This window comes from Hordeum vulgare, chromosome 3H (genome assembly GCF_904849725.1).
Source record: "Hordeum vulgare subsp. vulgare chromosome 3H, MorexV3_pseudomolecules_assembly, whole genome shotgun sequence".
NCBI lineage: Eukaryota > Viridiplantae > Streptophyta > Magnoliopsida > Poales > Poaceae > Hordeum > Hordeum vulgare.
The window spans coordinates 332536039-332552022 of record NC_058520.1 but is presented as its reverse complement, the minus strand read 5'-3'; the positions used below and the strand labels follow the sequence as shown (position 1 = coordinate 332552022).

At 50.3% G+C, this 15984-nt stretch overlaps 2 protein-coding genes across 2 annotated transcripts; both read left to right on the top strand.

The window, feature by feature from the left end:
• The first annotated feature begins 298 nt into the window (after positions 1-298).
• Positions 299-10460, top strand: LOC123443767 (lycopene epsilon cyclase, chloroplastic). The gene is made up of 10 exons (XM_045120293.1): positions 299-810; positions 8107-8278; positions 8380-8515; positions 8609-8822; positions 8973-9116; positions 9203-9310; positions 9389-9485; positions 9566-9697; positions 9819-9951; positions 10137-10460. The coding sequence occupies exons 1-10, from the start codon at positions 502-504 to the stop codon at positions 10300-10302; spliced, it is 1611 nt and encodes a 536-aa protein (XP_044976228.1). The 5' UTR covers positions 299-501; the 3' UTR covers positions 10303-10460.
• Positions 10461-10558: 98 nt separating this feature from the next.
• LOC123443766 (U-box domain-containing protein 35-like) lies at positions 10559-13704 on the top strand. The gene is made up of 4 exons (XM_045120292.1): positions 10559-10959; positions 11083-11177; positions 11377-11988; positions 12103-13704. The coding sequence occupies exons 1-4, from the start codon at positions 10755-10757 to the stop codon at positions 13435-13437; spliced, it is 2247 nt and encodes a 748-aa protein (XP_044976227.1). The 5' UTR covers positions 10559-10754; the 3' UTR covers positions 13438-13704.
• Positions 13705-15984: the final 2280 nt, after the last annotated feature.

Here is a 15984-nt window from a genome sequence, read left to right as displayed (position 1 = left end):
GGCATTTGGAGCATATATATCGGGGACGCTTTGAGAGGTGGAGGTGCCGTTCGTATTGCTCGGAATGCTCCAAACAGAATGCACGGCAAGACATATCGAGATCAACTTTTCGGCCAAAGATCAAAAAGCTCATTTCTTCCGCAGCCCGGCCCAGCCCAGCCCAGCCCAGAAGCATCTGGCCTACACACACACAGTGTGAGTGTGTGAGACGAGGAGGCAGGCACGGAGGCGAGGCTCTCGCCTCTCACGCCCTCGGCACCTCCCTCCCAAAAGCAAAGCGAAACCATATCCGTGTTCCATGTGGCCGCCCCTAATCGCCGTCTGCCACGTGCCATATCCCGGATACCCTCTCCAAAACCTCTCGCTCCAGAACGCAGCAGCAGCAGCAGCAGCAGCAGCCTCCTCCTCCTCCGCTCTTCCCTAGGCCGCTAGCCTCTCCGCCTCCCTCCCCTTCCGGCCAGCCAGCTCGCAATTCCCGCAACCGGCGCTGCCGCGGGGGCAATGGAGTCCACCGGCGCCGCCATCTCGGCGCCGTTCGGCTGCCGCGCGTTGCGCTGGGCCGGGCAGCGGCCTCTCCGGGCGGCCGATGCCAGGAGAAGGCGGGTGAGTCCAGGCCCCGGGGCGGAGCAGTGGAGGAGCTTGAAGGCGAGCTGCGTGGCCACGGAGAAACCCGACGAGAAGGCGGCGCCGGGGCTGGGGGTGGACTTCGCCGACGAGGAGGACTACGTCAAGGGCGGCGGCGGTGAGCTGCTCTACGTGCAAATGCAGGCCACCAAGGCCATGGAAAGCCAGTCCAAAATCGCCTCCAAGGTACTCTCTCAGTCTCTCCCACTATCCTTTTATGTACTGCTACTGCTACTACCAGTAGTATCTTGTTCTTTGTTTTCTTCCCTTATTTATTTGCTGATTTCTATGCATGCTTTGATGATCTTGAATATACTACTACTAGTACTACTTGAGAGATTCTTTCCCCAATTAGCGCGAACAAAATCTCTAACGTTAGTCTGTTTCTTTCTTGCGATGTAACATTGTACTGTTAGAAAGATGTAATGAAAGGGTTCCCATAAACACCAGCCGCAAAAATCAGTCATGGTACTAAAGTTCGTTCTTTAAATAAATCTATAATATGCCAAAGCAATCAATCTCACTATTGCAGCGTCTCTTCTGCATACTATACTGTAGAACGCAGGTGGCATTCAAATGCACGTCTACTAGTACTACCACGGCGTTGCTGATTTTTGACAAATCAAAGCACGAATAGTCTTGGGTTGCCCATGCTTGTCATTCCTTCCTTCCTGGCAGGAGAAGAGTAGTACACAATGTATTTGGTCTTGCGTTAATTAATTGCTCCTTCGGGAAATGCCTTGGGTCGTGCGGTTGATTAATTACACCTTAGGAAAATGATACTCCCTCCATAGTAGTTTACAGGGGTATTTTACATAGCGCTGGGACCAAGGTGGTTCATGATTGGCTCTATTTTCTTTTGGGCGCATGAACAACGGAGCATTCACACTACGCATGTATATAGAAGTACTCCCTCCGTCCCAAAATAAGTGTCTCAACTTTGTATTAGCTCTAGTATAAAATTGTATTAAGCTTGGGACACTTATTTTGGAACGGAGGGAGTAGTATATAATAGTACTAATTAGCTACTAGGAGTAAATGCAATGCGTCCTAAGATCTGTGTGAATAAGTGTCTCAACTTTGTATTAGCTCTAGTATAAAATTGTATTAAGCTTGAGACACTTATTTTGAGACGGAGGGAGTAGTATATAATAGTACTAATTAGCTACTAGGAGTAAATGCAATGCGTCCTAAGATCTGTGTGAATGAATCGTCTCTTAGCATGTAAGCATATGCTTAATAAAAACATAAGAAACAACTAGTACAATGCATTGTACCTAAATTTAATAATTTGTGGCTCGTGCATGCATGTGATTGGGTTAGCACCTCTTTTTTGCCTATGGTCACATGCCAAGGTTGTATGTTAGTTAAGATACAACCTCACTGTCTTTCTTCATTAAATACAGTGCCACATAAGCAAAATGCCTATGAAACCGCGCTAAGAGACTTGCATTGGCACAGGCCTAAACATTTTCTATTGTAAAAACACACGTAAATTTAACTGTACCTTCTAAACTATGACGGAGGAAGTAACATGTATATGGTCCGTGATGTTGAATTTGTTGATTCGGGTGCCCATTCTATTACCCCGGTGTCATGCCTTTTACTTGCTTTCTTCGGAAACACCCTTTCACTAATATTTTTTCAAAAAGGGGATAACTCTGGCGTACATCTGCATCATATGATGCACACAACCATTTTATTAAACATAAATTACATCGAAGTGATCGAGTACCAAAAGGTTTACACCAAAACACGACCGTCTCAGTCAGAAACAAGATACATAGCTCATCCACATTGTAGAGGAATATGATGCAACTCTCGACGTATTGATCAGGTGCAAGCGCACGTATATATGATGTACAAGGTGGGCCACAACCTCAGCTACACAAGGAAGTAGGAGGTGGCCCAGATATACAAGATATATGCGAAATATACTAAACACCCCCGCAGTCGAAGCGTCACCAGTGCTGACGCAAAGACTGGACCGGAAGTCTTCAAACGACGTCGTGGGCAAGCCCTTGGTCATGATATCTGCAAACTGTTGGGAAGTAGGTACATGTAAGACACGGACATGGCCAAGAGCCGCCTGTTCCCGAACAAAATGAATATCCAGCTCAATATGCTTGGTCCGACGATGGTGAACGAGGTTGGCGGAGAGGTAGACGGCCGACACGTTGCCGCACTAGACCATCGTGGCCTTATCAACATGACATGATAGCTCAAGAAGTAACTAGCGAAGCCACAAATACTCGGCGACGACGTTGGCCACAACGCGATACTCAACCTTCGTACTGGAATGGGAGACTGTAGGCTATCGCTTGGACGATCAATAGATGAGTGATGGTCCAAGGAAGACACAATAACCCGAGGTGGAGCGGCGAGTGTCCGGGCAGCCAGCCCAGTCGGCATTTGAGTAAGCAGTGATGTCGGTGGCGGTGGAGGCATGCAACGTGATGCCAAGGTCCATAGACCCCCGAATGTACCGAAGAATTCGCTTCACTACAGTCCAGTGAGCATCCCGGGGAGCATGCATATGAAGGCACACCTGCTGGACTGCATATTGCAGCAATGGGCGAGTGAGAGTAAGGTACTGAAGAGCACCAACAATGGACCGGTAAAGAGGTACATCGGGAGCAGGCGGACCGTCAGTTGCAGAGAGCTTGACCTTTGTATCGACCGGCGTAGGCGCAGGTTTGCAATTAAGCATGCCGGTGCGGTCGAGGAGCTCATGGGCATACTTCCGCTAATGAAGAAAGAAGCCATCGCCGCGGCGCACCAGCTCAACATTAAGGAAGTAGTGCAAAGGACCGAGGTCCAGGATGGCAAACTCAGCGCGAAGATGATCAGTGAGCCGACGAAGGAGGCCAAGCGTGCAGGCTATCAGGATGATGTCGTAGACATAGAGGAGCAGATATGCCGTGTCAGTGCCCTCGTGGTACACGAACAACGAAGCATCGGAGCGTGTGAAGCGAAAGCCAAGTCGATGAAGAAACATCACAATGCGCTGGTACCAAGCACGGGGAGCTTGCTTGAGCCCATATAATGAGCGCGAAAGAAGACACACATGATCCGGGAGGTTTGGATCTAAGAATCCCGTGGGCTGCTGACAGAAGACCTGCTCGTCAAGATGACCATGAAGGAAGGCGTTGGAGACATCCATTTGATGCACTGGCCATGCACGAGAGACCGCAAGCTGGAGAGCAGTTCGGACCGTCCCGGGTTTGACAACCGGGGCGAAGGTATCGGTGAAGTCGATGCCAGCACGTTATCGAAAACCACGGACAACCCAACACGCCATGTAGCTATCCAGAGTGCCATCCGGGCGCAACTTGTGCTTGAAGACCAACTTCATGGTGATCACGTTAGCGTGCCGAGGATGGGGAACAAGCTGCTAGGTCCGGTTCCGTTGCAAGGCATCGAACTCCTCCCGCATTGCGGCAAGCCAGAGAGGGTCACGGAGCGCCGCACGGGCGGATGTCGGTAGAGGTGACAACGCCGAGGTAGAAGCCGTGCATGCATACTCGTCCGAAGCATAACGAGTGCTTGGACGAAAGACCCCCGCATGAGCACGGGTAATGGGGCCAACAGGAGTCAGCGCCGGAGTGGCTGTGGGTGGCGGTGATGAAGGACCTGCAGCCGGCGAAGACAGTGCAGTCGTCGACGTAGCAGCCGTTGACGCAGCAGCCGGCAATGCATTAGCCGATGAAGACGGGGCAGCCGGCGACATAGTAGCCAGCGACGAGGCAGCCGACAACGCAGCAGCCGAGGGCGCGGGCGCGAGGCGGCGACGCGGGGCACCCATCACCGGAGATGATTCCACATGTGTTTGTGTAAAGTAGGTGATGACGCGTGCCGGAAGGTGATGACGCGATGGGACACAAGGTCATAGCAGCGGTAACCTTTGGTGTTAGCCGGGTAATCGAGGAAGACACAAGGAACGGAGTGGGGAGCAAGTTTGTAAGGAGTCGTAGACGCAATGGTAGGATAGCAAAGACAACCGAAAATACGAAGACTGTCGTAGGAGGGTGGAGTGCCATAAAGAAGATGATGAGGGGAGTAATGCCAACGCGAGCGACATGGGTGAAGGTTAACGAGAAGTGTGGCGGTGGAGAGGGCATCAGGCCAGAACCGTGGAGGTATGTAGGCATGAAAAAGAAGAGTGTGAACACACTCGTTAAGAGTGCAAAGAATGCGTTCAACGCGGCCATTTTGTTGGGATGTGTAAGGGCAAGTGAGGCGGCGGAAGATGGTGTCGTGTGTTGAGAGAAGAGTGCGAACAGTGAGATTGTGAAACTCTTTTCCATTGTCAGTTTGAAGAGCGAGTATGGAGCGGCCAAATTGTGTGGAGACGTAGGAGTAGAAGGTGCGGAGCGTAGCGGGAACGTCAGATTTCCTACCTACGAAGAGGAAATGTCCACACAAAGTGAGAGTAATCATCTAGAATAACAAGATAATAAAGGAAACCAGTGTGACTAGAAACAGGAGATGTCCATACAACGCAATGTAGTCGCTCAAATGGAAAAGACCCAACTGTGGAGGAGGAACTAAAAGGAAGGCGAACATGTTCGTCGAGACGACATGCTTCACAGGAGTGAGCATCCGTTTTATTACATGTAAAAGAAAAACTCCTCATTATTTTACGAAGCGAAGCGGAGTTAGGGTGTCCAAGACGCGCGTGCCAGAGATCAACACCAACGGAAAGAGCTCGGGGAGCGGCGGATGTGGAGGATGGCGGCTGAACTGGATAGAGGTCACCAGGACTGTCACATCGGTGCAGAACCATCCTGGTGCGGGCGTCCTTAACAGAAAAACCAACTTCGTCAAATTCTACAGTTACAGAATTATCATTGGAAAGTTTACGAACACAAACTAGGTTGTGAATAAGCTCAGGAGAAACAATGACATCTTGAAGAGACAGTGGCATAGATGATGAGCGGAAACTAGTGGAACCAACATGGGAGATGGGGAGGCCAACACCATTCCTGACGATGATGCGGGTAGAAGTAGTCGTGGGAAAGGCAATGGAGAGATTACCCGGATGTGCTGCCATGTGGGCGGAAGCCCCGGTGTCGATGAACCAATCACCCTCGCCGGTGTAGGGCGTGACGGGAGGCTGCTGAAGAGCAGCAAGGAGCGATGGGTCCATCGCAGGATACCCGTGAGGACCACCGTAAGAACCATAGGGGGTGGCGGGCGGTGGACCCAGGAGGCCGGCATGGCCGAGCGGCGCAGGTGCACCGTAGCCGGACTGCGGCATGGCAAGCATGACCTGATGAGCCGGGTGTGGGCGTGCACGACCCAGTCCAGGGGTTATAGCCACCACCCCAAGGCGGCGGAGCCCTCGTGTTGGAGAAGCGCGGCTAGCCGCCGCCACCGCCATTGCCCAAACCGCCACCGTTGTGGTTGCTGCCGCGGGCCCGACGATGGTTGCCATTGCCACCGTTGCCGCCCGTGCACTGCTGCTGCTGTTGCAGCTGCAGCGGCTATGGTGGGAACGACGGGAACTGGGCCGGAGGAGCTGGCCGCGGGGCCGGAGGGCGCGGCTGCGGAACCGGCGCGGGGGGCGTGGGTCTACCGCGGGAGAGGCCGACGGTGAGGGCGGTGTGGACGGTGCGGGTGCACGTGTGCTTCATCTGCCATTCCTCAAGTCGGAGATAGGCCATAGCGCGCTCGAAGGTGGGATCCACCACGAGGGTGAGGTTGGAGGCGGCGTTGTCGAAGTCCTCGTTGAGACCGGCGGTAAGAGTGGAGAGGAGCGCCTCATCTCCAATCTTAAAGTCGATGTCGTTGAGTTCATCGGAGAGGATCTTGAGCCGAAGACAATAGGCGTCGATGGAGAGGTCGTTTTGATGACACCCAAAGAACTCCTGCTATAAGAACAGAACACGTTGCAACTTGTTGTCGGTGAAGAGGCCGTTGATCTTGGTCCACACCGTGTAGGCATCGTCCCTGTCGGTCCCCATCGCGAACTACGGTGTGGAAGATGTCCGGCGAGACGGTGAGGAAGAACCACCGGATGAGGGCGGCGTCAATGGCCATCCAGTTGGCGTCGCGGCCCATAGCGAGGAGGTTGGCGGTGCCGTCGATGTGATCACCGAGGTTGTACTCCCGGAAGAGGAGGTTGAAGTAGGTCTTCCAGGCGTAGTAGTTAGCCTCCTTGTAGGAGAGCTTGACGGGAACGTGATCGGAGAGAGGAACGTTGCGGATGTGGGTGGCGTTGGGAACCTCGGAGTCAGAGGAGAAGGAGGAGCCGAAGGGATTGTTGCTGCGACCGGAGGAAGACATGGCGGCGGTGGCTAGGGTGGAGCGGCGGCGCGGGTAGGGTTAGGGTTTAGAGCGGCACGACCGAGAGGTGGCGGCTACGCGGGTGGGAAGAGACGCGAAGCCGCCGGTGGGGGTGGCAACGCGGGGAGTAGCGGCGGCTGCGAGGAGGCGCGGCAAGGCGGCGGCTAGGGTAGGCGCGACGGCGGCTAGGGTAGGATCGGCTTTAGGCTGATACCATGTAGAGGAATAGGATGCAGCTCTCGATGTATTGATCGGGTGCAAACGCACGTATATATGTATAAGATGGGCCACAACCTCAACTATACAAGGAAGTAGGAGGTTGGCTAGGTATACAAGATACATGCGAAATATACTCAATACACATAATCGCTACTGGCATGGCAACCAAGTTGGTTGAACAAAGCCCGTGCAACCGTTTCCAGACGGCAGCACCGAAAGGCCATAGGCCCCTGCACGTCCACATGTTGCAGTGATGACCACATATGGATTGGCGCCATAGCTCTGAAGATAACCTGCAATTTTTTTGGAATAGATGATCGGTTAAAAGCACAATCATTCTGGCAATTCCAAATTGCCCAAAGAATGGCACAAATTCCCACGCGGATTTGACCCATCAGATTATGGTTAATACCTCCCAACCAATTACCAAACAAATTTGATATGCTTGTTGGTGAAGGTAAATTGCCCTTTCACTAATATATAATTCGATAATTCCTACGTAGCAAGACCTGGATCTTAGTGGCTTAATGTCCTAATTTTACCTATATGGTGGTTTGAATTTGTTGCCTGTGTTTATTACGAGGAAACAAAGCTCTCAGCCTGGTTCTAAAAAAATGACTGAAAAATAAATACACCGTGTTACAAGTGTTACGGTGATTCGCGAGTTTACATGCCGTCTATCCACACTAATCCGACGGTGAAAAAATAGGAGTTACGAGGAGTGACAAAAATAAAATTACGGGAAATTACACATAACAATGGGACCAATGCAAAATTTTGGTGGGACCAGTTACTTTACCATTCTTTCATTTTTACTAAGAATGTTTCAGTCCTTCTTTTACTGATATTCTGTTCAGTTCTTTTTCTTCAAGGTTAATTAGTGAAGTTTCAAAGTTCATCATCATTGTGTAAACAGTTTGTGTCTTGTACCATCCCTCAAATAGTTGATTATGTCTTCTGAATCTTTCCTTGCAGCTGTTGCCTATAGCTGATGAAACTTCAGTACTTGATTTGGTTATTATTGGCTGTGGTCCAGCCGGCCTATCTCTGGCTGCAGAATCTGCAAAGAAAGGACTCACTGTTGGTCTCATTGGCCCTGATCTTCCATTCACAAACAATTACGGTGTATGGGAGGACGAATTCAATGGTAGAACATTATTTGCTTCTGTGAAATGCAGCGGCATGCTTGGATAACATCTTTACCAGCATTATTTTAAAATAAGACGTTTTTATCTTTTTATTTCTCAGATCTCGGCCTGGAGAGCTGCATTGAGCATGTCTGGAAGGATACTGTCGTATACCTAGACCGTAACAAGCCGATAATGATTGGCCGAGCATATGGCCGGGTGGACCGAGACTTGCTGCACGAGGAGTTGCTGAGAAGGTACATTCTATCATAATGATCTTGAAATTTGGTCACATCAGGCAGCATGATATATATGATTATTCCTAGTGACGATAATTAAATTATTGGCAGATGCCATGAAGTTGGTGTTACATACCTCAACTCAAAGGTTGAACAGATAATAGAATCTCCAGATGGACATCGAGTAGTATATTGTGGAAGGGACCGCAAGATACTTTGCAGGCTTGCCATTGTTGCATCTGGAGCAGCATCTGGTAAGCTTCTAGAGTATGAGGTTGGAGGACCACGTGTTTGTGTGCAGACTGCGTACGGTGTAGAAGTCGAGGTACACAGCAACCCTGCACAAAGTGCTCCTTGTGATTCGTGGTTTGCTTCATGATTAGCATATTTCACTTCATTCATGCCATTCGAACTGAGAAATTCATACGTTGTTTGTGCCCCAGTTCAATTTTTCAGAATGATCTCAAATTTTCAGGTTGAAAGATATCCGTATGATCCCAGCTTAATGGTCTTCATGGACTACAGAGATTGTTTCAAAGAGAAGTTCTCACACCCTGAGGAAGCCAATCCAACATTTCTTTATGCCATGGCCATGTCATCCACACGAGTTTTCTTTGAGGTCTATATCGATTTTTTTAGCACTGTATTTCTGTAATGGACACGTTTCCACAACGACAGGTCACTGACCAAGGTAATTTGCCACAGGAAACATGCTTAGCTTCAAAAGATGCAATGCCCTTTGATCTCCTTAAGAAGAGGTTGATGTCTCGGTTGGATGCGATGGGAGTCCGTATCCTAAAAGTATACGAGGAGGTAACGAATTTGAAGTTGATATCCATACTGGTTTATCTTGCACAGGTGTGCTGAATTTCGGTTGAGTCTTGATTTCAGGAGTGGTCTTATATTCCTGTTGGAGGATCCTTACCTAACACAGACCAGAAAAATCTTGCATTTGGTGCTGCAGCGAGTATGGTCCACCCTGCAACTGGTACGTACAAATCCTCAATTTAAACTCGTCATTCCTTATTATTTGACATGCATATTCACAATATTGTAGAAAATTCGTAGGATACTCGGTGGTCAGATCTTTGTCTGAAGCTCCAAGATATGCTTCTGTGATATCTGATATCTTAGGAAATCGTGTCTATTCTGGACAATATTTGCCTGGAAGTTCTGAAATGTCCAGTCCATCAATGCTTGGTACAGATTTCTTCCCTTGTTTACTGTGTTCAACAGATAGAATAAAATCACTTCAAGATGTTGTGCGGAATAGGAGAAATGAGGACAAGTGTCTGCTGCTAACCACTGTCTGATATTTCAGCATGGGGAACACTATGGCCTCAAGAACGGAAACGTCAACGCTCATTCTTCCTCTTTGGATTGGCCTTGATAATTCAACTGGATAACGAAGGCATCCAAACGTTCTTCGAAACCTTTTTCCGGTTACCCAAATGGTAATTATACCCGCTCTACGCATGTATTGCTTGTTTTCAGGTCCCGGACTAAATAGTACTGTATTTCCTTTTTCGTGAGTACGCAAGGGCAAGGACGTGTATCTTTCCATTGGTAAAATATAATTTTGACCAAGTAGTACGTATTTCCTTTCGCGTGACATTTGATGGATCGATCTTTTGAACAGGATGTGGCGAGGATTCCTTGGTTCGACGCTGTCGTCAGTGGATCTCATGCTGTTTGCACTCTACATGTTTGCAATTGCGCCAAACAATTTGCGAATGAACCTCGTCAGACACCTCCTCTCGGACCCCACTGGTTCAGCAATGATCAGGACCTACCTGACCTTGTAAAACCATTCATTTTACTAGTCTGCGCGAAATCTAGAGAGTGTACAGTTTTGTAGTTGTACATAACATAGTTAGAGATGTTGGCCTGCCATGTGTTGCCTGCCTATGCCTAGTAGTGGAGTAAAGTGTGGATCTTGTATAGTTGAAGTGGCCATTTTTTTTACTCTCCCCTGGTTTAACTTTAGGCTTGCTCTGGGAGCCAAAAGTGGGGGGCGTGCAAGAATAGCCAAAGGTGCTAGTCTAATCTGGTACCCCCTCCCCCCTAGGTAATTTAACGGCGGCATGCACGGGGAGGATCTTTGTAGGCAAGGAAGGGAGCAGGAGGAAGAGGAGCTTCCGTCGCTCCCTCAACCTCTCTGCCTCTCCTTGCTATTGTAACATTTGATTGACATCCATCCATCCATCCAACTGATTGCCGGCATCCATTCCCTGTGGAACCGGCCGGCCAGAGTACGATGATGCAAGGAAGCCCCCTGAGCCCCGAGGAGCACCGGCTGACCTCGCCGCCGAGCCTGCACCAGCCGGCGTCGACCATCGTCGTTGCCATCGACCGGGACCGGAACAGCCAACTGGCCATGAAATGGGTGGTCGACCACCTCCTCTCCGGCGCCTCCCATATCATCCTCCTCCACGTGGCGGCCCACCATCCTGCAGCCAACCGTACGTCCTAACTTTGGCCCCCTCAAAAAGAAAAAAAAGAAAAAAAAACTTTGGCCACATCGGCTCTTGTTAATTTTCTCCCATAAAGCTAGTGCAACAACGTACCCAAATGATGTTGCGTAGATGGATTTGCCATGGCTGAGACGACGCAGGACGCGCTGGAGGCTGAAATGAAGGAGATCTTTGTCCCCTTCAGAGGATTCTGTTCTAGGAATGGGGTAAGCCATGCATGCATCCTGCAGTCTCACTGATCAAGCACGTAGACGTAGTCATGGCATGCATGCACGTAGTCACTGCACTCCCCTCTGTTGTTGTTGACGGGAACTAGGTTCAACAACAAGTAAGTATTGTGATATGGAGGAAGTATTTTTTACAGGTTTATGCGGAAAGAATAATCCAAACAGAGACTCACTGCAGGTGCTAGAATCCGAGGTGATACTGGAAGAGGCAGACATCTCCAAGGCCATCATAGACTACATCAGTGCTAACAAGATTCAGAGCATCGCGCTCGGCGCATCCAACAGGAACGCCTTCACCAAGAAGTGGAAGAACCCCGACGTGCCCTCCAGCCTCATGAAGGGCGCGCCCGACTACTGCAACATCTACGTCGTTGCCAAGGGCAAGCCCGTCAACGTCAGGCTCGCCAAGTGCGGCGTGCCGGCCGACGACAGCGACTTCGTCCTCGCCACCTACTCCAGGAGGAGCTCCAGGAGCCAGCTGCCGCCGGTCATGCCGGAGTCTATGATCTCCTGCAGCAGGCGCTCCATCGACAGGCCCGAGCTCACCACGCGCCCGCCGTTCCGCGAGCGCCCCCTGGCGGCGTCTGCGACCACCAAGCCCCTCCTTCTGTCCGGAAGGATGGACAGCACCGACGGCTCCTACCGCTCCACGCTGCGGACCAACTCCCACGACCCGTCCAACCTCGACCCCGACTTCGCACAGGCCATTCATTTCTCCTCCATGGACTTTGGCGAGAACCTCGACGCGCTCTCCCTCAGCCCCCGGGAATCCGGCTCGCCTCTCTCCGCCGTGAGTTCCCCCCGTCCCCGTCCTGCTTGCTGTTTAACTACGTAGGAGTACTTCCGATCGATGCCTTGCCTGCTTACGCGCGCGGCGGTGGTACTGGTCATGTACATGTACAAGGCCCAGCGCGAGGTGGAGGCGGAGATGAGGCGGCTCAAGCTGGAGCTGAAGCAGACCATGGACATGTACAACGCAGCATGCAAAGAGGCCATCAGCGCCAAGCAGAGGGCCAAGGAGATGCACCTGCTCAAGATGGAGGAGGCGCGGCGCCTAGAGGAGGCCCGTCAGGCGGAGGAAGCCGCATTGGCGCTGGCCGAGATGGAGAAGGTCAAGTGCCGGGCCGCCATGGAGGCTGCCGAGGCCGCGCAGCGCCTGGCCGACCTGGAGGCACAGCGACGCCGCAACGCTGAGGTGCGCGCGCGCCGGGAGGCCGACGAGAAGGTGCGCGCCCTGGACGCCATCGCCAACCACGACTTCCGCTACCGTAAGTACAACATCGACGAGATCGAGATCGCCACCGAACGCTTCTCCGAGAGTCTCAAGATCGGGGAGGGCGGCTACGGCCCCGTCTACAGCGCCAGCCTCGACCACACTCCGGTTGCCATCAAGGTGCTCCGCCCGGACGCCCAGCAAGGGCGTAAGCAGTTCCAGCAGGAGGTGGAGGTGCTCAGCTGCATCCGCCACCCCAACATGGTCTTACTCCTCGGTGCCTGTCCCGAGTACGGCTGCCTCGTCTACGAGTACATGGAGAATGGCAGCCTCGAGGACCGCCTGTTCCGTCGTGGCGGCACGCCGACGCTCCCCTGGAGTCAGCGGTTCAGGATCTCGGCTGAGATCGCGACGGCTCTGCTCTTCCTTCACCAGACCAAGCCGGAGCCGCTGGTGCACCGAGACCTCAAGCCGGCCAACATCCTGCTGGACCGCAACTACGTGAGCAAGATCAGCGACGTCGGGCTGGCGCGCCTCGTGCCACCGGCGGTGGCGGACAGCGTGACGCAGTACCGGCTCACGGCGACGGCGGGCACCTTCTGCTACATTGACCCGGAGTACCAGCAAACGGGCAAGCTAGGCGTCAAGTCGGACATCTATTCTCTCGGCGTGCTGCTGCTGCAGGTGATCACCGCGCGGCCGCCCATGGGGCTGACGCATCATGTCGAGAAGGCCATCGAGTCCGGAACCTTCGCACAGATGCTCGACGTCACCATCAAGGACTGGCCCGTCGAGGACGCGCTGGGGTTCGCCAAGCTCTCGCTCAAGTGCACGGAGATGCGGCGGAGGGACCGACCGGACCTCGGCACCGTCGTACTGCCGGAGCTCAACCGGCTCAGAAACCTCGGCATCGCCTACGACCAGGCACGCGCCACCGTCCCTGTTAGCGACAGCAGCTCGCACGGGCAGGAAAGGGTCAGCTCACCCACGGTTGACGCGGGATCGTGGAGAACGGCGGAAAGCTAGCATTGGGCGCGCGCGCACACACACACAGGGTTGTCTGTATATTAGCTCTGTTTCAGATAGAGAGTGAGCTTAATTAATTACAAGAGGAGAGGGGCATTATGAATGTCCACGTTCTTTTTGAGGTTAAAAATACATTACCTTGTGTATGTAGTTTCTCGCATGCTTGACATGTTTGCAGTGCTGGCTCATAATTTTGATTCACAAACTTTGTACATCCATCAGATGAGAATGTGTATACCGACTTGCTACGTAGCAAGCGTTACCTCTGTTTTTAAAATGTAAGACGTCTTATACTTAGAAACAGAAAGTGTAGTACAATGCATATCAATCATCTCCGACGATGCAAACCAAGCTGTGATTGGATGATTATAAAGATAGTGGCATCCCCATCTCATCAAGATTCAAGTCCTGGTGCTTACATTATTTCTGGATTTATTTCAAGATGATACGTCGGATCAGTCTCTCGAATGTGCTCACATGGGTAGGATGTGCGTATGTGCGTTTATAAGGATAAGTGAAGATGTGCATGTGTGCGTTTATAGAGATAAGTGTATGCGTGTGTATATGAGCGCTTGCATCTATACTGTGTTCAGAAAAGAAATCATCTTCAACGATAGAAAAGAGCAGTACAAGTGTAGTACAATACATATTGATCATCTATGACGATGCAAACCAAGCTATGATTGAATGATTATAAAGATAGTGGCATCCCCATCTCATCAGGATTTAAGTCCTGGTGCTTACATTATTTCTGGATTTATTTCAAGATGATACGTCGGATCAGTCTTTCGAATGTGCTCACATGGGTATGATGTGGGTGTGTGCGTTCATAGGGATAAGTGTATGCGTGTGTATATTGTTAAAATAAATCCGAGACACACCGTCGATCATCCGAGGACCATGCAATCACACGAGCACGACACCGAGATTTGTTAACGAGGTTCACCGATATGGCTACATTCCCGGGGCATGACTACGGGCGCTCCTCCCCGTGACACCATCACAATACCGCACCCTGACCGTCTTGGGCACCGGCACACGCCGCCGGCTCCCTTGCGTGCCCGTGCTATTATGTTAGCATATGTTACATCGTGTGTCTAGCCCCGCTATATATGAAAGGCCTAGGATACAAGTGTCGTGCTTGGACACGACTCCATATCCTATCTAAACATAATACAACTACAAGTCCAACTGTAACCTAACTTGTACACAATATTCGACACAACTCTAACATATATGGACGTTTGCATATATACTGTGTTCAGAAAAGAAATCATCTCCGACGATAGAAAAGAGTAGTACAAGTTATGGAAGTCAAACATCTTCGGACCGCAATTTTTTTTGAAACGAAAGAAAAACATTTTTCTCACTAATTAATTAAAAAAAGAGTTGGTAGTTAATTTAGGGAAAACCAAGCAAAAAAGATACAAACAACACATAACTGATCTACCCACAAAGCACGAAATTCCTTAACCGCACATACGACTCTCCCAACACACAACAACTGCAACCCTCAACAAATGTAGAACACAACAGAATTCCTTAAACCCTAAATTTTGATTCACAAACTTTGCACAACCATCGATTGAGAATGTTTTTTTTCTTCAAGAATCAACAACTTGTACTCCTTCCGATCCTTTATACTTCACATATAAGATTTGTGTGAAGTCCCATAAAGTTTGACCAACTTTACGGAGAGAAAAAAAATACCAACCTTCACAATATGAAATAAACATCATTAAATTTAGTTTTCATATTTTTAAATTTTAGTATTACATATGTTGATATTTTTTCATGCAAGTATGGTCAAATTTTATGAAGTTTGATTTCAGATGGTTCTTATATGCAGAGTAAAAAGGACCGGTGAGAGTATTGTGTTAATGAAACAAAGCATTACAGTCTTTTTTGTCAAAATACGCTAAAGCCCTTTTTTGAGAAACTCACTATCCTACTGCCACACCTCATTGAAAACTTGCAGGCTCATTCTGGTGGAAATCCCATTTGAAATTAATCCTACCCTATAAGGAGGTGGCGACTTGCACTGTTGTAATTGATCATTGTTTTCTGTTCTAGGATGATAGATGGATTGGACATTCTTTGGCTCGACAATTCCTAATAGAACTAAACTTTTTTCTATTCCTGAAGTCTGTCTCTCAGATCCAATATTCATTTGCCAGGCCAATCTACCAGCCCATGATCAGGAGAACAGGTGTGCCACCCCTTCAGGCCTCGTTTGGTTAAGGGGGATTGGGGAGGTTTTGAGAGGGAGGGATTTCAGGGGATTGGGTGAATCCCTTTGTTCCACCCAATCCTCTCAAATCCCGGGAGTTTTGCTTCCACTAGTCCCCCGAGGAGGGTTTTGAAACACATGGATAGGAAGGGATTGAAGGGGAATGGAGGGGATTGGGCTAAGCAAACCCCTCCTACCAAATGGGCGCCCGAGGATCTGTGGGGTTTCTGGCCCTTCCGGGGATTTTCCTCTCAAAACCTCCCCAATCCCCCTTAACCAAACGAGGGCTCAGGAGGATCCAATGGTATTAGAGAGGA

Bases quoted from the DNA above. Each gene is read 5' to 3' on its own strand.
- LOC123443767 (XM_045120293.1), top strand. From the start codon at position 502: ATGGAGTCCACCGGCGCCGCCATCTCGGCGCCGTTCGGCTGCCGCGCG. The intron at 9,486-9,565 runs GTACGTACAAAT...GAAAATTCGTAG, and splicing joins TATGGTCCACCCTGCAACTG to GATACTCGGTGGTCAGATCT. The intron at 9,698-9,818 runs GTACAGATTTCT...CTGATATTTCAG, and splicing joins GTCCAGTCCATCAATGCTTG to CATGGGGAACACTATGGCCT.
- LOC123443766 (XM_045120292.1), top strand. From the start codon at position 10,755: ATGATGCAAGGAAGCCCCCTGAGCCCCGAGGAGCACCGGCTGACCTCG. The intron at 10,960-11,082 runs GTACGTCCTAAC...GATGTTGCGTAG, and splicing joins CCACCATCCTGCAGCCAACC to ATGGATTTGCCATGGCTGAG. The intron at 11,178-11,376 runs GTAAGCCATGCA...GACTCACTGCAG, and splicing joins GATTCTGTTCTAGGAATGGG to GTGCTAGAATCCGAGGTGAT.